Source organism: Onychomys torridus, chromosome 2 (genome assembly GCF_903995425.1).
Source record: "Onychomys torridus chromosome 2, mOncTor1.1, whole genome shotgun sequence".
NCBI lineage: Eukaryota > Metazoa > Chordata > Mammalia > Rodentia > Cricetidae > Onychomys > Onychomys torridus.
The window spans coordinates 69,333,465-69,356,977 of record NC_050444.1 but is presented as its reverse complement, the minus strand read 5'-3'; the positions used below and the strand labels follow the sequence as shown (position 1 = coordinate 69,356,977).

At 41.4% G+C, this 23,513-nt stretch overlaps 1 protein-coding gene across 1 annotated transcript in view; it reads right to left on the bottom strand.

The window, feature by feature from the left end:
* Tmeff1 (transmembrane protein with EGF like and two follistatin like domains 1) overlaps nt 1–23,513 on the bottom strand; it is an 83,451-nt gene that overhangs the window by 44,596 nt on the left and 15,342 nt on the right. The window contains exons 2-5 of the mRNA XM_036177252.1: nt 19,196–19,305; nt 13,333–13,462; nt 10,106–10,132; nt 7,711–7,807 (exon numbers count right to left, since the gene is read on the bottom strand). Coding sequence (XP_036033145.1) covers nt 7,711–7,807; nt 10,106–10,132; nt 13,333–13,462; nt 19,196–19,305 — 364 coding nt within the window. The remainder of the gene's footprint in view (nt 1–7,710; nt 7,808–10,105; nt 10,133–13,332; nt 13,463–19,195; nt 19,306–23,513) is intronic.

Below are 23,513 nucleotides of genomic sequence, written 5' to 3'. Positions count from 1 at the left end.
TCATGCATGGGGAGTCTACAAATGCCTCAGACCATTCCTGGGTAGGGATTTGGGTCAGGTACATAAAGGCACCAAAGAAAAGGAGTCCTATCATTAGTAACCACACTGTTCAGAAAAATGGCTGGTAACTAGCTGTCTTGCAATAGCTGAAGTCTTGGACAAATTAGAAATGCCACGGAGCAAAGTGAGATGGGCAGGGAGTAATACTGAGAACATGGTTTAGAAATACAATGCTGTAAAGGGCATGCTGATTGTAAGCTTTAAGGTGGAGGCAGCCACCTAAGAAGTCCCTACACTTCTCAGCTGTCACACTGGAGTACGAAAACCTCACTCACAAGGGAGCTGCTGTTTTTGGAACCTTACCTATATATCTCCAGACATAAATTCAAAAGGTACGTAATGATGAAAGCAGCCGCCACACGCAAATCTCACAGCACCCCAGGAAAAACACAGTCTGCCTCAGGAAGAGGGAGAAGTATCTCAAAAGTCATTTAATTTGGAAAAGTTTTATTTTTAAATTAGTACTTGTGTGTGTGTTTGTATGTGGGTATGTGCATATGAGGGCAGATGCCTGCAGATGCCAGAAGAGGGAGTTAAACTTCCCTAGAGCTGAAGTTACAGGTGATTGTGAACTACCCAACATGTGTGCCAGGAACTGAACTTGGGTCCAGTGAAAGATCAGTAAGTGTTCTTAATTGCTGAGGCTGAGCCATCTCCTGCCCCAGTAGTTTAAGTTAGAAATAACTAAAAATAACCAGCAAATGAGCAAGAAAGAAGGTGCAGTAGGGATCACAAGTGCTGCTAAGAAGAAACGGCATGAGCTCATTTGACATTTAAGTTGTTCATACACTAGATGCTGTTCACACACAGGTCTTGTTTCCTGTTTGAGGCGGCCAAGAAGCAAACGTCAGTCAAGTTCATTGACAAAACACACTGGCAGTACCCATAAGCAGCATCTAGCAACCTGACAAAAAAGAAGAAAGCTTTCTGTTTTGCTTTTGGGGTTGGTTTGGTTGGTTGACTGCTTTTAAGACAAGAGTCTTGTTGTGGAATATTATTTTAAGATGTGTTCATTCGTCTATGTTGTTGGAACATTGGTTTAATGATGCAAAAAGATGTGTTGCATTTGTTTAAACTCCGTGAAGCTGTGTTACTTTGCCTGCCTAAAACACCTGATTGGTCTAATAAAGAGCTGAACGGCCAATAGTGAGGCAGAAGAGGGATAGGTGGGGCTGGCAGGCAGAGAGAATAAATGGAAGAGGGGAAGAGTGAGAAAAGGAGGAGAGGAGGACTTCAGGGGCCAGCCACAAAGCTGGCCACAGAGTAAGAAGAAAAGAAAAGGTATATTGAATAGAGAAAGGTAAAAGCCCAGAGGCAAAAGACAGATGGGATAATTTAAGAAAAGCTGGCTAGAAACTAGCCAAGCTAAGGCCAGTCATTCATAAGTAAGAATAAGTCCCTATATTATTTATTTAGGAGCTGGGTAGTTGGCCCCCAAAGAGCAAAAAAATAAAATTATAGAGTCTCAGGTTATCCAGGCTAGCCTCAAATTCACTGTATACACTCTGAACTTCACATCCTCAGGCCTCCATTTCTTGAGTGCTGGGATTGCAGACACATTCCTCCATATTCTGTTTATGAAGTGCAGGGGACTAAACCCTGGACTTAGGCAAGCACTCTACCAACTAAGCTATCCCAAGACCCAGAAATTGTGTGCGTGCACATGGGTACATGCATGCATGTGTGTGCATGTGTGTGTGTGTGTGTGTGTTTGTGTGTGTATTTACGTGTGCAGGTGCATCTGTTTGTTTATAGGTCCACATATACATGCATGCTTGTGCACGTGGAGGCCAAAGGTCAATTTCATGTATTGTTCCTCAGGAGCCATCCACCTTGTTTGCTGAGACAGTCTCTTCCTAGGAACTGGAGCTCACAGATTAGTCTAGACTGGAAGAACAGTCAGGTCAAGGATCTGCATGTCTCTACCTCTCCACACCCAAACACACATCTCACACACAAACACAGACTTTAAAGGGGTGGGGGAGTGGCTGGCTGGAAAAATTACTCTGTGGGTAAGAGTGCTTCCTGCTCTGTCAGAAGACCAGAGGACCAGACCACCCACATCAACCAGGATCCAATACCCTCATGTCCTCAGAAGGCATCCATCCATACATGTACATACACACATACAGATACACATGCATCATAAGTAAGTAAAATAAAATAAAACTTTAAAGAAAGGAGATGAAAAGGGAAGGAGGGAATTATACAGTGTAATTAAATTTTCATTTAAGTAGCTGAAGTTAAAAACATAGCTCTTTCTCTTAATAAAAGAAAACTAATTTCCATGGTAGCATGACTCCTTCTTCCAAAGTCTTTGTTTTTTGTTTGTTTGTGTGTGTTTTTTGTTTTGGGTTTTTTAAATATTTATTTATTTTTATTTTATATGCATTGGTGTTTTGCCTGCATGTATGTCTGTGTGAGGGTGTCAGATCTCCTGGAACTGAAGTTACAGACAGTTGTGAGCTGCCATATAGATGCTAGGAATTGAACCCAGGTCCTCTGAAAGAGCAGCCAGTGCTCTTAACCACTGAGTCATCTCTCTAGCCCCGTTTTTTGTTTTTTGTTTTTTTAATGTATTGATTAACAATAGAAAGAACCTTAAGTGTAAGAAACTAGATAGATTGTGCAGCATTTCTTCTGACAGGAAAGATATTAAGTGAGAAAAGATAAAACATTTAATGGATACTCCTATCTAGACTATGCAAGATATATGGCTATGATAGTTATGTTTGAGAACATTATCTTTCAAACTGTAGATTACAGAAGCAGTGGATTATGAAGTCAATTTGTGGACCACTACAGCATTAGTTATTTGCTCACTGCTACGGCAAAATGTCTGAGGTGTGGTGGTTTCAATGAAAATGGCCCCCATAGGCTCATCTATCTGAATGTTTGGTTCCCAAATGGTGCATTATTTAGGAAGGATTAGGAGGTGTGGCCTTGTTGGAGGGTCTGTGTCACTGGGGGTGGGCTTTGAAAGCCAGGCCCAGTCTCTCTCCTTCCTCACCCTCACTCTCTCTGCCTCTTGCCCGAGGATCAGGATGTAAGTAAGCCTCAGCTACTGCTCCAGTGCCATACCCGACTGTCTGATGCCATGATCTCCACCATGATGGTCATGGCCTCACCCTCTGAAACAAAGCCCCAATTCAATGCTTTAATCTATAAATTGCCTCCATTATGGTGCCTCTTCACAGCAATAGAACAGTAACCGAGACAAAGGGTTTATACGGACCACAGCTAAGAAGCAGGCCATCATGGTGGGAAACTCATGGCAACAGGGTCTGAGGCAGCTGGCTGGTCACATTGCATCCTTAGTCAAGAAGCAGGGAGATATGACTGCTGGTGCTCAGCTTTATCCAGTCCAGAGAATGGTGTCACCACATTTAGATTAGGTCATCCCATCTCAGTTAATGCAGTCCAGAAGCTCCCGCCCAGATGTTTGTCCCCTAGATGGTTCTAGGTCTTGTCAAGTTCACCTTCACCGCCACTATCATAGCTGTTTCCATTGCTCTAAGACACCGTACCAACTTATGACCAACGCAACTTATAAAACAAAGTGTTTAATTTAGGGCTTACAGTTCCAAAGGGTTAGAGTCCATGACCATCATGGTGGGAAGTATGTCAGCAGGCAGGGAGCACTGGGCTGGCGCAGTACATCGTTACATCTTTAGACAAAATCATGAGGAATGTCACGGGGCTTTTGGAAACCTCAAATCCTGCCTCCAATAACACACCTCCTGAAACAAGGCCCTGTTGTTGGTTGTTTTATTACTCTTTTGGGGGCCCACCACCTAGTTCCCCAATAAATCACACACCAAGGCTTATTCTTACTTATAAATGCCAAGCCTTAGCTTGGCTTGTTTCTTGCCAGCTTTTCTTAACTTATCTATCTTTTGCCTCTGGGCTTTTCCCGTTCTCCTATTTTTGTAAATTTTACTCTTACTCCATGGCTTGCTGTGTAGCTATGTGGCTGACCCCTGTGTCCTCCTCCTTCTCTGGCTACTTCTCTCCCACATTTCTCCTTCTATTTATAGTCTCTGCCTACCAGCCCCACCTATTTCTCCTGCCTCACTATTGGTTGTTCAGCTCTTTATTAGACCATCAGGTGTTTTTGACAGGCAAAGTAACACAGCTTCACAGAGTTAAACAAATACAATATAAACAAAATTAACACAGCTTAAAATAATATTCTACAACAAAGCCCCACTTCCTAATCCTTCCCAAATAGTTCCACCAACTAGGGATGAAGCATTTAAACATACAAGCCTGTGGTGGCCATTCTCATTCAAACTACCACAGCCACCATTTCTTTAAGAAAATAAGATTGAAAATATTAGAAATATTTAAATGCATTACACTTAATAAAAATAAACATCATTCCACAGAATCCTACCAAAATATTTAAGTATACTGTCACTATGTAAAAGGCATGCTGGTTAACAATGTCAGTGTATTTCTTTTTTACTTTTAGATTTTATTTTATGTATATGGGTATCTTGCCTGCATGCACTGTATGTTCACCACATGTGTACCTGTTACCAACAGAGATAAGAGGAAGGCACTGGATCCCCTGGAACTAGAGTTACACATGTAAGCCACCACATGGGTGCTGGGAATCAAACCCAGGTCCTTTGCAAATGCAAGCGCTCTTAACCATGATTCATCTTTTCAGATAGCATAAGTTCACAGCAGAAGCCAGCTTAAGTCAGAAAGAAGATGAGTGTGAGGGCAATTTAGACTACATAATGAGACCCTGCCTGGAAAATAGTCAACAGACAATCTAATGGCTGCTGCCCATATCCCCAACCCTCACCCCCATGCTACAGCTCTAGCGTACACTAGGACCACAATCATCCCAAATAACCTTTTAGATTATTTTATGAAAAGGCGAGCGTAAAACCTAAGCTCTTAACGTGAGGAAAAGACAAGGTGATGGAAATGCCCTGGTTTAAATGGTGCACATATGTACTGAAGCTGCAGTTTATACCCCCTAAATACATGAAATTATGTGTCAACAATTTGTATGTGGATGGCACACATGCATATCTGAAGAGGCAAGAAGAGGATGTGGGATTTTTTTTTTTTTTAAGTTGGCTTTATTTGGTTCATTGGCTGATTGGTTTTGTTTTGTTTTTATTCTTGTTTGTTTGTTTGTTTGTTTGTTTGAGACAGGGTCTCACTATGTAGGCCTGGCTGGCCTGGAACTTGCTATGTAGACCAGGCTAGCCTCGATATCCAGAAATCTGACTGGCTCTGTCTCCCAGGTGCTGGGATCAAAGGCATGTGCCACCATATCTGAGGGTATTTCATCTATCAATCCCCACCTTATTCACCTAAGACAGGGTTTCTCACTGAGTCTAAAGCTCACTATTTCTGCAAGGCTGCTAGCCAGTGAGCTTCTAGGATCTGCCTGGTCTCCATCTGCCATGCTGAGGTTACAGAAACATGCAGCCATACCCAGATATTTTACATGGGTACTGTCAATTCAAACTCATATGCTTATGCTTGCAGAGCAAGCAATCTTACCCACTGAGCCTTTCCTAGCCCCCAAAATAAATTAAGAGTGATAAATAATAGAGGGAGAGTAGGTGGCTGCTCTCACACCAACACACAGACATACCCATATACACATAATTCAAAATATTTTTTTAAAACACAAAGCTATTAACTACTGTTGCATTTCCACATACCGTAGTTTTCTGTACCAGAAGTTCTCTGGAGTGGCCTTGAAGGAGCTAAAAATAACCTCCATAGATAGTTCTCTTGCAATCAAAGCCCACTTAAAAGTAAATTCGCAAAATCCAACAACATTGTTACACCGCAATTGGTGGTAGTATATCGGCTACAGGATCGGCCCGTAAACCAAATTGCCCGTTGTTGCACATCGATGGTAGCATCAAGTACTGTAGCTTCAGCACTTGTTCTCTGGACCAAGGTGCCAATCATGTCCTCAGTGTTTCCTACTGTCCCACCATTGCGCGGGCTCAGCTACTCATCTCAGTCCGTGTGCTCCTCTGCCTGTCGGTAAACCCTTCCCTGGTTGGTGCCCACTTGCCTATGCTTAGAGCTAGTTTCTGCAAAAACAGAGGCTGCAGAACTTGCAGATAAAAAGACATACACAAAATTAATTTTCTCAGATGGGAACGTACTGCATCTTAGGGAGAGGCAGTCACATAAAGGTGGGTGTTTAGATGTCTTATTTGGAGCCACTTTTGAGACTAAATGGAATGTGCTTCAGTTTCAAATCTTCTATCTCTTTCTATCTAAGCATAAAAAAAAATGACAGCTGAGAAAAGTATAAAATAGGGCTGAATAGAGGTATTGTTAAAGGAATAAAAACAGACCAATATACCCAGCCAATCAATCATGGGCAGCTACGTAGTCTATGAATACTATTATAAAACTGTCCTAAGGAAAAGTAATGAAAGGGGTAATCACACACACACACACACACACACACACACACACTACTGTTTCATCGGGCTTCATCATTAGTAACATCAGAGGAAAGATAGTGCAGTATCTATATTCTGGAAGTGCCTATCATTTCTCTCAGTGTCTGCTTTGGATTAAAAAACAAAAGGTTCTCACACATCAAACCACTGTGATGGTCAGAGACATAGGCCCGTCCTGTAAACATTGTGTAAAAACAACACATTAAGATTTCTCAAGTCACTCTCCTCCATCTGTTTATCTTATATACACTAGGTAAACCACCAAGCATTTAATTTTACCAAGTGCCACCCAAACAGCTGGTATTATGCCACCAACACTGACAATGGAATGGTCTTGACTTACAAACCCACTCTGGGCATTAATGCTAATACGTGTTCTGATGCAGAACACGTAAGCACGGAATAAGACATAGGACCTGGAACCAAAAACACACACAAAAGGAATAAATTACAAACCTCTAAAAGTGGGTGTTTCTGAATATGCATTAGAGCAAACAGGAAATGAAGAAGATACATCTGGTTGTCAGGCCCTGAAGACAGTATCAGAGCTTTGAAAATCAAATGTGCACCAATGAAGCACCACAGGGCAACAGAAGAGTGAGGCTGGGAGCAGGGAAATGTGGTACTGACAAAGGAAAAACCAAACCTGACTGACACACGCCAGTGGGATTACTGGTCTACCAAGGAGCACTCCTTCCAGGATGGGTCTGTTAGCCCGAACATGGAGGAGAAAAACAACATCAACTACACAACCGAGATTTATAAGAGGAAGTTTCAATAATGTGAAATAGTTAATACAGCTCAATTTTTGCAATTTTTTAAAAATTCTTCTCAATGCACTGAACCAGATAAGTTTTTGCACAAAACAACAAGAGAAGAAACAGACTGTTCATTACAGACTGACAATTCAAAACAAGTTTTGATGAATAAATCAATATAAACAAAATTATGTTTTAAAGAACAGATAAAACTCAAAAACTAAATGAATTCTCTTTCTGAATACGTAACTTATTTAAACAGCCATTGTATTACATCAACTTAAAAAAAAAAAAAAAAGTCAATCAGACTAGCATTAACAGTTTGATTTGCAAGGACACATGCTCGGAAGCTGAGACTCCAGTAGAAAGCCCTTCCTGCAGCATCATGATGAGGAGTGATCTAGAAAGCACTTAATCCCTTTGCCACCACTCACCCAACGTTCTCTGCATCCTCGTCACACTCAGCTTTGTACTTGCACGGTCCACACTTGGAATGTTTCCTGTGAACCTCTGCTCCTGAGGCTTCCTCCTCTGTTTCAACAGAAAAGTTAAACTTTCAGCCAAAAGTTAGGATGGATCCTTTCCAGATACACTTCAAGTTTTCAGGAACCATTAACTTGTTTTGAAGGAAAATGCACCCAAGCTTCTGGAGAGAATCACTTCTAAAATGTCCTCAAAGTTGAAGTCCAAAACTGCTGCTGCTATTACAGAACAACACATTCCAGGATACAGCGCTATTTGTAAAATAACCGCTTGGGCTGTGTGTGCACAGAACAATATAGTAGGTTTAATAAACTGCATTTTAAAAGAACTTCCATTTAACACTGAGCAGAAGCAAACAAAACATGAGCAAGTCTGTGACCACCCTCCCCCTAAGGACGCTAGTATAAGCTGATAGGTACAGACATGCTGGAACACACTAGAACACACTCATCACCTTTCCCTCACATCAGCCCGACACCAGATTTTCTCAACACATAAAAACTAACTCCAGAGTTAAAAGAAATATTTGTCTCCAATTCTGGACGAGGAAAGGGGTGCTCTTACAAAGCACCTCCCCCTTCTCTACTCGGCCCAGTTGGTGCAAATACTCAGATGCAGAAATCTGTGAGTCTCCTATCTCCCAGCAACAAAAGGAACACATGTCATTGCCTCCCAAGGGACTCACATCCCCCAAACAAGGGCATCCTGTATGTGTGGGCCTCAACTAGAGTGGATCCTTGCAGCTCTCTGAAAGAGGGCCAGAAGTTAGAACTGAAGAAGGATTTCAGCCTCTCCAGACTTGGTATGTCACAGACTTTTATACCGGGGCCAGTGGAGAACTAACAAAACGCAAGTCCACAGGTAACTCCTAAGCTTCCCATGTTTGTCATCTGCCTCCTCTCGGACTGGAAACACTCCTCAAACTCAAATGAATACCGAAACAGATTGCAATGATTGTAATAGTAAATAATTTTGAGACCTCAGAACCACCATGAGATCCAGAATGGCTGAGCCAACGCTTTCCAACACATGCTCCCTTGGGGGCCGAGATCAACCTACAGTCTCAGCAAGACAGCCAGAACTGTATTATCTTGGCAAATCTTGGGAACATCTAAGTCTCCTAACAGAACAATGACCTCAGGGACCGAGTCACATGGTTTCTTAAAATCCTTCCTTGCTCTCAGATCTAAAATTCATGAAGTTAGCTTTCACACATGATTACAAAGCTCCTACTTAAACACATCCATTTAAATCAAATCCTATTGTTCGTCACTTTTATCATTTTCTTTCTGGCTGTAACTCCCATCCTTGAATTCTTCCCCATAAATGTTCTATTCTTTACAGTCCTTCAAAGTTCCTTCCAACTCGGAAACTTTAGGATTCTACCAAAGACAGAGGAAGGAGGGGCCTAGCACAAGGTTTCGCGTATGGTTAGGATCATAACTGTGGTTTATATTTGGACTGAATTTTCCCAATGACTGTTCTTTTAACATATCCTCAGGGCACCTCAAATATTTTGCATGGAATAGATTGTAATATTTACAGCTTCATTAAACTATGAAGCAGATTAGTCATCCTCAGTTCTGGTCCTTCAATGCTATTACCAAATATGACATTTTTAAACAGGAGAAATAATTTTATTTAAGACACAGGAAGTTTTAAAGGTTTAAATTTAATTCTTAATTCCACCAGAGTTGTCTTACAAGCTTTCCCTCATCGAGGCACAAACTTACTCTGGAATTTTTAACCTTGTTATTCTAAAGAAAAATCTTTATGATTAACAAAAATTGTAAGCAAAGAATAAAAGAGATTTAAACATTGTTTCATGATTAAAAAAAATCACTTGGGTGGACAATCCTGTGCTGAAATTAGCTTGTGTAACCTCAATTTAACAGGAGCTGGTCTGACAACAAACCTTCAGTGAAGACTGCACAGGACCAAGACTGTCTGCAGTTAAGAGGGACAGCCAAGGTAGGCATGGTGGCCAGAGGGCAGGGGGACGCCAAGGTAGGCATGGTGGCCAGAGGGCAGGGGACAACCAAGGTAGGCATGGTGGCCAGAGGGCAGGGGGACAGCCAAGGTAGGCATGGTGGCCAGAGGGCAGTGAGCCCTGTGGTGTATGAATTGTATCCTAGAGTTGTTGAGAAAAATCAAAGGAAAACAAAGACATTTAAGACATACCTGGGCTAGGCTCTGAGGGTCACACCTGGAATCCCAGCACTTTCAGAGGCTGAGACGTGAGGACCGATGTGAGGTCAAGGAGAAATTGTACTACAAAGTGAGTTCCAAGCCATCCTGGGCTACGAAATGAAACTGTCTCAAAATAGCAAAGTATTTGAAACTCACCTCCTTCTCCAGATCCAGAGCCATTATCTGAGAAGAAAAACAGCAAATGTAAACATTTCTCCCAGGAATTCCATCTTCTCAGATAGTAACATTTCTTATTAAAAATAAAACTATGACATCCATGACATTTCTTTTCTCAAATTTCTGAGAGCTATGTTTATTTTCATATGCCTACTTTAGGCTCTACTGAGTAGGTAACCTTGACACACAATCATCAGTATTTCTTATATACTGAATATATTTCTTATATCTCTGAAGCCAGCATGGCTGGGAAATCCCGTGCACCATGACTAAAAAGTACTATAAACAGCTAAACAGAAATGATTGTCCCATTCATTTAAAAGGTAAAAGGAAATTTTAATTTTGTTAGGGCTGGAGAGGAATACCGAACAAACTGCTTTTATTAGAAAGATAAAAGCTGAGCCTGGCTCCAAAAGTCTTCTTAATCAAATTTGTGGATACAGACCAGAGGCCAACAGACTTTAAAAAAAAAATCCCTAAGGTTTAGCAAGGAGAACCTCAGGGTTGAATCTGCATAGTACTGATAAAATTAACTTCCTCTAGAAAATCTATTCAGGATAAATCTCAGAGAGAAAACAGCATAAAATGTAATTAATGCACAAATTTAAAATGTTTTTTGTATGGCTGGGCCTTGTACATGCTGCCAATCACTACCACTGAGTCATATCCAGAACTCTGAAATTTTATTTTATAGTGCTAAAAGAGCCAATATATAACACTTGGTGAAAATAGGGGATTCTGTCATATCATCAGCATGGAGCTGTAAAAATTAAAAATAAAACAAAGATAGCAGATAAAGATTTTGACACTTTAGCCAGAACTCTGCAGGGGAAATGGTATCTTGGCTCCAGGGAATTAATTCTATTCTTCAAATAGTCTCTAGAAAGGAATACTGAATAACAGAACAATACTGGTCCCTTTCCTCCAAATTCCGTCAAGTAATATAGTCAAACCCCAAGATACACAGCAACAGAGGGAATCAGAAAGCACACATCACAGGTAGTGATGGGAGCATGAGCTCCGTGTGCTTTTGGGGAGTTTTCAATTGCATTCAGTTTTGATCTAATCAATCGCTTAATGTCTCCTGAAAGAGGAAAAGAGTGGAGGAATGGAAAAGGAGGAGAAGAATGGAATTTGTAAAAACTTATACCCATACTTTCTTAAGAAAACTAACCCTTCTCCCTTTCATTCAATGTACATTAATTGGATACATATTAATAAAGGCTGAGCATAAATGCTATGACTACAAAGATAATTAGAACACATTCCTAGTACATGAGACACTCAACCCTAAACCTTTTTTGCAAGCTGTGTCCAATTTTAATAAATATTAAAAATTTTACAACTTCCTTGGTCATTAAGAATTCCTAAATACATTAAATACTATGACTACTCTGATAATACAGTAGAGTTTTCCTTGTAGAATTTTATCAGTAGTACACACACCCATGAGTCCATCTCAGAGCTGACATGGTGTTATGTTCTACATCAGAACATAGACAGGACACATCACCTTCTGGTTGAGAAAGCACTTACGTGGCTGTAGGCAAGTATGTCAGATAAATGAAATGCTGCATATTACGTGCTTAAGCACATAGAAGATATTGACACACTTCCCAGAGATGTCACAGGAGAAAGACTTCAGAGGAGACATGGAGAAAGCCCAGTCATAAAGCCTAAGAAAAGATTTTTCTCAGTAACTGAAAGAGGAAATATTTCTAACTCCCAGAAGAGGAAACTTTGAAAGACCAAGTGACATGAAAACACAGCCCAGTTAGCAAACAACACCAACACGGCACCTCGTGGCCTTGGTATTCCCAAGCTTAACAAGCCCAGAAGATTAATACCCATGTAATGACTTAGAGAAATGGCCAAGTGGCCTGCACAAGGTTCTATGGCAAATAAAATTTGGATAACTTAGAAGTGAGGACTTCTACTCCAAATCCAGGGTTCTTTGCAGCCGACACCTCTACCACCTGTTTTACATTCACTGCCTATCAAAGCACTTGGTGTCTTAAGCACATGCTCCTCATAAATGATTAATGTGGCATCAGAAAGATTCACAAAAATGTCAAGATCAAGCCTGTGAAGCACAATGTAGTTAAAGAAGTATATGCGTGCATCACATGACACCTAACAGCAACATCACATGACAGTCCAAGAACACAATACTTTCTTTCTCTCAGCACCTAATTTTATTTTGTGTACAGTAAAAAAAGTTCTCCTTGTCCAAAGAAGTCTGATATCTGACCTTGGTTTCTGGGCAGTAATTTAGAGCATATCAGATAGGAGTATCTATAAGGAGCAAGTTCTACATCAGAACTAAAGAGGGGGCCAGCCACAGTGCACATGGTAAGGGCCAGCTGCACTACCAAGATCAAGCCTGAGGATCTGAGTTTGGACGCCCAGCATCTGTGTACAAAACCCGATGTGGTAGCATGCTCCAGGAACACCAGTGCTGGGGAGGCAGAGAAAGACAGATCCTGGGAGCATCCTGGCCTGCCAGTCTAACTATCTAAGAGGGGTTTCAGATGCAGTGGGACCGTATCTCACAGAAATAAGGTACAAGAGCTGGAAGACCACTCAGTGGTTAAGAGCATTTACTGCCATCACAGAGGACCTGAGTTTATTTCCCAGCAACTGCAACTCCAGTTCCAAAAGGTTCAACACCCTCTTCTGACATTCTAGGGCTCTGCACAGATGTGGCACACTTACAGACAAACCGATGAAACACTCCTACCCATAAATAAAATAGTAATAAAGAAGATAGCAGATGTCTCCCTCTGGTTTTCACACATCCACACATGGAGGAGTGTACCTGCACACATATATTCATACATAAGGTGGTTTGGGGTACTGGGTGGAAAGGAGAAACAAATTTGGAAAAGAATTAAAATCTGAAATGCTCATAGAGAATATCTAGAGACAATCATCTCAAAAATATAAATAAAAAAAAATAAACCTATCCCATTCCAGTGCCCAACTCCAGTGTTCAAAGTTTGGGCTATCAAGCAAAGGATATGTGACATCCTCACATAAAACAGGCATACAGTCAATACAAAAAATCACTCCATCAAGAAGCAGTAACATAAAATATGAATAAAACTCCATCAATCACAATCAATCCCTGTGGCAATGGGAGCCAAACACTTCTGGCTCAAGTCTCCTTTTGGAAAATATGGCAGAACCAATTCTAACATACATACCAGAGTAGCAAGGTCCACGCGCCACCACTGTTATATCTTTCTGGTGCTTACAAGCAGCCCTCCTGAGAAAACATTCATTCTGGTAAGTATCCCCATTTGATCCACAGACAGGAATGTAATTTGTATGGCACTGCAATAAAAAAATATATATATACTCTCAGAACTAGGCATGAATATTAATGGTATAGTTCCCATGCATGAACCCCAAAGCATACTTCTTTTTTTTTGTTGTTTGTTTTGGTTTTGGTTTTGGTTTTTCGAGACAGGGTTTCTCTGTGTAGCTTTGTGCCTTTCCTGGAACTCACTTAGTAGCCCAGGCTGGCCTCAGACTCACAGAGATCCGCCTGGCTCTGCCTCCCGAGTGCTGGGATTAAAGGCGTGCGCCACCAACCGCCCAGCCAAAGATACTTCTATGGCATTCATCCACTGCTAGCATAGGTTGTCCCTGTATTTGATTTTTAACAAAGAGGACCTGCCTCTGCCTTAGATTTTTCTCACATTCATAATGAAAGTAACTACCAACTGCCAATAAATGCAATCTACTGTATTTGTTTGCTAACAAAACCCACAGAAATATTAAGAGGAAAGCTGTGACAGTGTTTACAAAGAGTTGCGTAGGTGATGTCTCTTTATCATTAAAATTCCTTTACTCAATACATCCAGTAGTAAAGTCCCAGGGAAGGAACAGGAAGACACAAAGAAATACACCACGATCTCTCTTCTCAGAGATCCTATAATGTTGTTAGAATCGGAAAAAAAAAATGGCAAAGCTAAATCGCATTTGGAATCAGGTGATTTAGAATCAGTCAGTCAGACAGGAAGTGCAATGCCTGACCTCCAATTCTAAAAGCTAGGGTGTTGAAGGAAAACCTACTCAGAGAAAGTAGAATTCAAACTGTGTACTGAAGGATAAACAGGAATGAGGAGGATGAAGGTAAATGGTGATGAGATTTGAAAATGACACTGGCTCTACATGCTAAAACCTTTAGAAGGTCTAAGTGTCAAAAGCAGCACAAATGGGGGCTGGAGAGCTGGCTCAAAAGTTAAAAGCACGTTCTGCTCTTGCAGAGAACCAGAGTTCAGCTCCCAGTACCCACACTGGGCAGCTCACAACTGCCTGTAACTCCAGCTCCAGGCAATCCAGTATCTTCTGGATTCCGTGGGCACCTGCACAGACCCACATGGAGACATATTTGCATACACATAATTTTAAAATATATCTTTTTTAAAATAGCATAAATAAAGTTTCAAAATCTGGGGAAAGTATCACAATATAATACAAGCTATCACTGTTACTTAAATAAAAGCGGTGCAAATGTTCTTTTTAAATGGGCCAAATTATTTACAAAATATTATAAACAGCCAAGTAAGATATAAAAGAAATTGACCTTCACTAGCAATCAGGGTTGTATGCTGAAAATGAGAATCGGGAGGTGGAGGCCCTGAGACAGGGTAGCAAGGAACTCTCCCCTGCCCTCAGTGCAGAGATTACAGGCATGTGCCATCATGCACAACTTGTCCTTTTTTTAAAAAAAAAAAAAAGTATTATTTATCTGTGAAACTGAATGCAAATGTACAAAATAATATAAAATGAAATGTAGCAAAAAAATACATTGCATTCAATTGAATTTAGAAAAATATACATAAATTCTAGAAGAAAGTGTCAATATATTTTCATATCATGTCTTTAATTTTCTGTGTGTCTCAACTTTTCCACAATCAACAAGATTTATTTTTACTATTATCTACTTTTTTAAGTGGCTGGTCTCAGTGTATGAAATATAAATATGGCATATTAGCACAATTCAGCAACTGCCAACTAACAAAATATCTTATAACTAAGTTGGTTTTACTGTATGTTCAAAATCAGCAAAATCTTACACAAACTTTTATTAAAATTAAATTTTTATTTGGAAGGCTTTGTATATGAAACTGCTTATGAATATTTTTAATCTAACTTCATTATAAGTAGATATAAGTGCCTGAGTACTATATTGTCTTCTTCAAAGCATGTAAATTATGAAATATTCATCATAAATGACCTTTATTTTTCTTTTATATTAAAATTTTCTACCACATTCATTTCTTTAATCGTGTATTTATGTGGGTTACATTATGAATTTCATTTAAAGATAATAAAAAAAAAATGGAACATAAGCTGCTGGTAACTGAAAGAGGTTTGAGTTTGATAGGACTGGGAACTTTAACATTTATAAAACCGTATCCCAGTAAGCACTGGACAGCAGCTTTAAATGTCCTATGGACTTAAATATTAAACAACCAATGAAACCCATGACAAAGTCAGAGCCAGGACTCTGAAGTCCCAAATCCCGGGCCCATCACCCCTGTGAAACCAGCACCATGTTCCCCATCCGTCTAAAGGCAACTCTTATAGATCCTCTCAAACACTGTTACGAGGATTAAACAAGGGAATGCTGTCTATGGCTCTCCTAGCTGGCCATGGTGAACTCTCAGGAAACATTAGTGGTGGTTGCTGCTGTTACTGTCATTTCCAAGTCTTGAATGCTTGCATAGGAGCACAGCTACCAAGTGGAAGAGGCACGCTTGCTCCCGAGTGCTGTGCTTTAGACACTACACACGAATTATTGGTCTCACCCATAAGTCACTTGGTGATGGTGAACAGGGGTCCTAACATGTCCGCAATCAGTCTCAAGCACATTCCTCAGAGTGAACCTGAGATGGGAAAGATCTGTTCTTCCTTCATCGTTCTTGGGTCTCTCTCGGAAGCCCCCCAGTAAACTTCAGACAAATGAAGGGATCCTGCTATCTCTAACCCCTACTCTGCCTCCTTTGATGAGGGAAGCAGCCTCCCTGTTATTAAGGTTGTGATGACACTGCCAGCTATTTGAAGCTGTTTGAAAGACACAGCACTATATAACTCCGGAACTACATCCATTCAAGCACTTGTTGTGCACCTACTGCGTGCCGGGAACTTTGTGAGTCACAATAAAATAAGCAGGTTGCCGGGAGAGTTCATCTTGATTGTCAACTTGATTGACTGATAGGCACCTAGAAGCTTACTAAAGCACATGTCTGGACATGTCCTTAGGGGAAAGGCCATCCCTGAAAACGGTAGTCCCACCCAATAGACTGGAGGCCTGAGGAGACTAGGAGGGGAAGAGGAAGCCTACGAACACTAACTAGTTCCTCCTATTTCCTGGACACCATCATGTGACCCCGCCACACCATGAGGGACTGAACCTCTGAAAACGTGCACCAAAATAAGCCTTTCCAATAACTAAGAAAATAAATGGGCCTTCCCCCATGCCGTTGCTCTGCTTGGGTACTCTGTCACAGCAAGGAAGGTAGGACGAACATAGCTGTGATAGTTAATTTCATGTGGCAACCTGATGAGGCCCTGGGGTGCCCGGACTTAAAGTTATTTCTGGATATGTCTGTGAGGGCATTTACAAATGAAATTAGCACTGCAATCAGTGAACCAAGGAAAGCAGGCTGCCCTCCCCCGGGTGATATGCGTTATCCAATTAGTTGAGAAACCAAACAGAACAAAATGGTGGAGGGCACGAACGCTCTTCCCTCTGGCTGGAATGAGGTGTGGTCTGCAGTCTTCAGACAGGGACTCACACCACTCCATCTCCCGGGTCTTCAGCCCTAAACGCTGTGGGATCTCAGCCTCTATAAACAAATAAGCTAATTCCTCACTAGCCCCTTTCTCCAACTCTCTCACACAAATTCATGTATCCTGCTGTTTCTATTTCTGTGGGAAACTCCAACACAAAGGTCTAGCAAGAGAGAGAGACCGTGTAAGCTATTAAAACCAGACACAAACACAGGAAGACAGCTCACAGAACCCTAAATACAACGAGGAAGAAAGAAAACTAGGGGAAAGTTAGAGGCACTAAGTCTTAAGAGAAAGATGTACTATTAATTTTACTATGCATACAATTAGTAAGTGGCTTTGTTTATGTGAGGAGCAACACGATGGCTTTTATTAGCCAGCTAACAAAATTTGCAGTTATATACAATTCTACTTTCTGTGAAAGGAACTTATAACATGCTCCAGAAGCTCGTATTAGCACTGAAACGGAGCAGAATTATAAGCAATCTTCCAAACGATTTGATTATCATTGTTAATATTTACACAGTAGAAATATGCCTAATATACATATCAAGCCATTTTTTACAGCTTGCCAATAATTCGGGTTTTATGAACAGATCTATAATCTTATAGGAAGACAGCAGAGCAGTCAAAGGAAGGATTCCTCAGCAGGAGGGAGAAAAAAAATCATGCTTTAAACCCTTAGGCGGTTTGCCCTACAAGGCGCGGAAAGTGTCTTTAAACATCTTTAGCATCCAGCCTAGCAGCATACAGCAAGCCTGGAAAAGCATCTACTGATCTCACCTCCCCACTCTTCCTGCTTCGCCACAGGTTAAGAACCAAAGGATTTAAGGCAAAGCATGGAAAGATTTTTTTTTTTTTTTTTAGCTGTTCAAGGACATTGAAAAGGCTCCTTTTTTATATATAATCTTTAAAATAAAAAAATCTCAAGGGCTTGCAAAAACTGAAGGAAAGTAGAATACAAGGCCAGCTCCACAGAAATGAAAGAGCCTCATGGAAAGGCAGGCACAGAAGGAACTGATGTCCCCAGCCAAGGCTGATGTCCAAAGCAGGCTGAGCAAGCTTGGAAGAAAGTGGTTATTGTGGAGCTGCCCCCACAGAAATACCGCTCTGTCTAAGTGAATGAAACGCCTCTTTGACCCTGAGAACCCGACTGGGTGGTCAATAGCAGTACACACTGCTACCCACCCATCCCCATTATTTCCATCTTCCACTTCTAATGGGATAACGTGATGAAGTTTCGAACACAAGTGCTCTTTCCCTCTGGTTCTTACTACATCCTACAAGTAGGAAATGTGTCTTCTTTGTTCCGATGGAACACCCGTGAGAAGATGAGGACAGACAGTTGCCTGAGGTCACTGGGTTACCAGAACACTAACTCTACTCAGCCGTAGGCCTGCTTTCTCAAGCCCTTTCTCTCCTCAAAACTCAAAATGGCACGCTTAGTTAGAACAAGACTATCAGCGAAAAACAGCCAAGTTCCTTCTATACCTCATCTCCAATTCTGAACAAGGGCAGTCTACAGCTAGATCATATTTAATCAAAGAAAATGAGTAAACAGGACTCAGCAGTTAAGAGCACTGGCTGCTATTCCAGAGGACCTGAGTTCAAGTTCCAGCACCCACAATGGCAGCTGACAACTGTCTTGTAACTCCAGTTCCAGAGGATTCAACACCCTTACACAGACATAAGTGCAGGCAAAACACCAATGCACATGAAATAAAAAAATAGTAAGTCACATTCTTCACTTCTCTTTTTTGCTTTTCATACAGTAACAGCACACCTCAACTCCAGAAGGAAATGCTAAGGCACCATACTCTTGGGTTATGGTTCTCTAACCCTGACTCTCCTGAGGCTCTGCTGCATCTTGGTTCTAAAGAGCTGCAATAGAAATGGGGGCCTGAGGGGGGGAGGGAAGGGGAGCCAGGCTAACGGAAGAGGAAATCGTGCCAACCTGCTCACTGAGAGCCTGCTGCAGCACCTGCCTTTCCCTATGGTGGCAAAGCTCACACTCGGGTATGACTTGAACATCTTTCCCACGCGTGTTCACATCTAGCACGGACAGTCTGACCCCTTCAATTTCTCAAACGAAGCAGAAAAAGCACAAATAACACCAGGACTTCACCTGGCAAGACGGAACCAGTGGCCTATGAGGGGAACTTCCTGTGGGGCCCAAGGAGCTGTGTGCTGTTTATCTGAAGAACGTAGGATCATTATAAAATAGGGAGAAAAAATTCAAATAGTTCGTTTTGGTTTTCTCACCTGAAATTGGCATGCACATTTCAAACCATCTCCATCTTCTTTGCAGACACCTCCATATTTACAGGATGATTCATCACACACTCTGATATCAGATTCTCTCACATTTAATTCTGCAAGAGAAGAAAACATTGTTTCATGTATATACACAAACATACACACATACACAACACACACACATACACAAACATACACATACATACAACACACACATACATAATGTATATAGATTAATAAAAGAACAAATGTATTGGGCATCTCATTCACTGGTATAACAGTAAGACAAAAAAAAAAAAAAGTTATGTGTGCCAGAGAGATGGCCTGGAAGTTAAGAGCACCATCCGCACAAACATGAGGACCGGAGTTCAGATCCCAGAACCTACACAAGAAGCATCTTACTACACCTGTAACTCCAGCACCAAGCGGACACAGACAGGAGGGTCTCTGGGGCCTGCTGGCGTCCAGCCCACTGAGAAAAGCATAAAGCCTAAGTTTAGGGAAAGACCGCCAAAGGGATAGGTAGAAAGTGATAGGAGTCACCCAAGGCCCTCTCCCAGCTTCCACGTGAAGGCACAGACGAGTGTGCAGACAGACAGACATACACACACACACACACACACACACACACACACTCACACACAAATACATAAATCCTTTAAGAATAAAAATAGAAAAGCAAGTTCTTTTAAGACTCAAAATGTCCAATATACCCCAAAGAGAATATTAGGCTCTATCCCTAAAAAGAACTCACCTCCCAAAAAGAACCTCAAAATGCTAGGTTTTAACATAATTTCCAAAGATAAATCTATGGATTTTTTTTCTATTTTTGGCTTGCTAGACACTTAAGATAATTTTGCTATTGTCTTGATAGTTCGGATTCTTTGATGAGCAACTTAACTTTAAAGATAACAAATAATAAAGTTTATACCCTCAGTATTCATTCTAGGCAATTTTACTTACAAAGAATTATAAAATTAACTCAAACTTCATACAATAGGTAGACATGGAACATTTATGAACACAAAATTAAAGAGATCTAAAATTTCTATTCCTATGAAAACTTTTAAAGGACTGAGTTACCCACAGTCACCCACTGAATTTGTTTCTGCTCTGAGACTGTCACCCCTGCATGAAACGTCCTCAGACACCAATCTGTGCCTTCCAGGTTAGTGCTAAGTCCAGTAGGACTGGGTAAGAATCGCTGGGATACATTTCCCTATCTCCCCATTGGGAACTGGAGCCACAACCACAAATGTACACATACAAACAGTAAACAGAATCTGCCTTAAAAACCATCTCGCCATAGTCACGGCCATGTGCATGTAAGCCAGAGCAGCCAGAGGCCGAAGCTAGCCCCTGGCTGGCTGCAGCTCAGTGGCTGATTAATTCTGGAAAAAGTACTAGAGGTCTCTTGCACTCTACATCATGATCAGGTAGGCTCTGGCAAACAGACCCATTTCCCCAGCAACCCACTATCCCTGAATACTTTCTTCTCCTGGTTTTCTTTTTTTTTCCTTTAAGGTTTTATTTATTTATTATATATACAGTGTTCTGCCTGAATGTGTCCTTGCAGGCCAGAAGAGGGCACCAGATCTAATTGCAAGTGGTTGTGAGCCACCATGTGGTTGCTGGGAATCGAACTCAGGACCTCTGGAAGAGCAGTCAGTGCTCTTAACCACTGAGCCATCTCTCCAGCCCCTTTTCCTGGTTTTCAAAGCAGGGCTTCTAGACCAAGTCAAGGAGACTCTGATGTCCACTGACAGCTACTCTAGTGGCACCTCACTGGCCTCTCCTGTCTTTTGATTGCACCACTATGCCAGGGCATCCAAGGCACATTGCTTCTAAGAGCTGGCAATGAGGGAACTGAGTCAACAGTACTTACATGACTCGACCTTCGGAAGCACCAAGCACTACACTGGTGTAACACATACCTGTGGGCTGCAGTGACTTTCCCTTTTTCTTAAATAGGCCTCAAGGTCACAGAAACAGATTAAAGTTCAAACACTTTTCACTGAAGACAAGACAGCTGGTACCATTGCTTTGCTCTTCTACAAACTACTGCACCTCCAGAAGACTGGTTCTGAGCTCCTGCCTGGGGCTGTGAAAGTCCTGGGTTCCTGGCTCTCTTCTCCCATGTTTGCTTGCCCTAGCAGAGCTGCCAGCACACATACACAGAGATGAGTGCAGAAAGAAAGACGGTGCCAAGAATCACGAGGTCGCCACCACAGTGGGTCCTCTTCTTTAGATTATGAGTGTAGGAAACAAACAAATGCATACATTAAAATAAAAACCAAGCCCTCTTCTTAGCAGCTAAGCCACGGGTGCAAACCATCAAATGTGATACCAATGACAACAGTTACATGCAAACTTTTCTAAGCAAGAGGCTTACGTCTTTTGTGCTTCCTCATACATTTATGAACTTGTCCAAAGCACCATACTTCCTGGGTCTCTACCTCCTAACAAGCATGCTAACCAAAGCCTTCCCACAGACTCAATACAGGATTCTCTGAGTGTCCTTTTGAGGCATTCTGCACAGTACCAGGCAAGAAAAGGTCGCTGGCAGTGACGATGATGATTACACTCCTGCCTTCTTGAGCCCAAAATGGAAGTTCAGCGAAATGGATGCACTGTTACTAAAACCCTCAAAATTCACCTCTCCAAATAAAAATATTTTACACAAAAAAAAAAAGCACTCAGAAGCCCAGCATCCACTTCTCATAATGTAAACACCTGTCTTCAATCTCATTAACATTTCAAGGCTGGGAAACAATGCACAGGAGGGCAGGAACACTGCTTTGCAGGAGCAAGTGCTGCCAGAAGCTCAGGTTGTTGGCACCACTCATTAGAGGTTCAGGATACAGTTCAAACCAGGACCAGACCCCGCATCCCTCCAGAATGATACAGCTTTGCTAGCACCTTTCCAGCACACAGAGGAAAAAAATCTGTTTGGCTGACAGTCATAGAAAACCAAAGGGAAGTAAAACTCCTTAATGTGACAACAGAACTTGGGGTTTCTCAATCTGGGTTAGATATCTGGTGGAAATTATTGATAGTCACTATCTTGAGCATTGATGGAGTGTTGAGTGACATTTCTGGCCTCTACTTACTAGATGCCAGTGATCACTCCAGCTGTGACAAGCCAAATGCCTTCAGACTTTACCAAATGTCGCCTGGGGAGACAAGATCAAGTAGTTGAAAACTACTGTGAAAATGAAATCAATGGTGTTGCACTTTATTCTTCTCTAACAAGGGTGTCCAGCCCTTCAGCACTGTGACATGATGTCATCTATAAACCACGCTAGGCCACCTTCATAGCTATCCTGGGGACACATGCATCTCATGAGTTACAAGTAAGACACACCTTTCAACACCAATCAGTATAAGCAGTAACCTCCAAGATCTTAGCATTTTACTAGGAACATCTGCCATTTCAGAAGAGGGACGTACATACAACTCGACAGCAAGCTAAGGTTCAAAGTAGAGTTCCCAGGCCTTCACTATAGCAAACGTGGCTTCCTCAGCCACTCATGTACCAGACTTCCTCTCTCTTCCTATAAAGGCATTTTCTTCAAAGTCAACAAAATTTCATTCTAACGATATGACAGCTTTTTTTTTAAAGTCTTCCTTTTCCATTTTTTGCATATACTTATTTGGTGTGTACCACAGTACACATGAAGAGGTCAGAGGACAACCATCATATGGTTCTAGTGTCACAGGCTTGTGAGCAAGCAATCACCTTTACTCACTGAGCCATCTCAATGACCTTCCTACTCTTTCCTTGATCCTTCTACAGGAGATGACAGTTTCCCTCAGTTCTAGAATCATCTTTGTTATCCTCCAATTCCGACCACTTCTCATTTGATCAAATCTTTTTTATTAAATACTGTCAAGTCCAGAGCAATGCATTCTTAACTATCCAGATTAATCAAAGTACGTCATTCTCTAGGGCCTACAGACCCAAGGTCTATGGCATAAGGAATCCTCAAGACTACAGACAATCTGCAGAATGCCAGGAACACATTAGCCCCCATCACAGGAAGACGGCTTTATGTTTCAATGCCACCCAACCTAGTTAAGCCCACATACACATTGTTAGAATTGTGTTGTTTCAACATTTCATAGGAGTGAGGATCAATTATTCCCATGAAAGCTAAAAGATGAGCCACTTCAAAACAAATGGACTCACGTTTACAATTCTGTTTCCACAAATCTTTAGCTTTCTTTTCAAAGGAATGAGAAAATGGAATCTGTAATTAATTATGAATATGCTTTATTCAAGGAGGAAGAAACTATTCTCAGGGGGAAATTCTATACCTGTTTT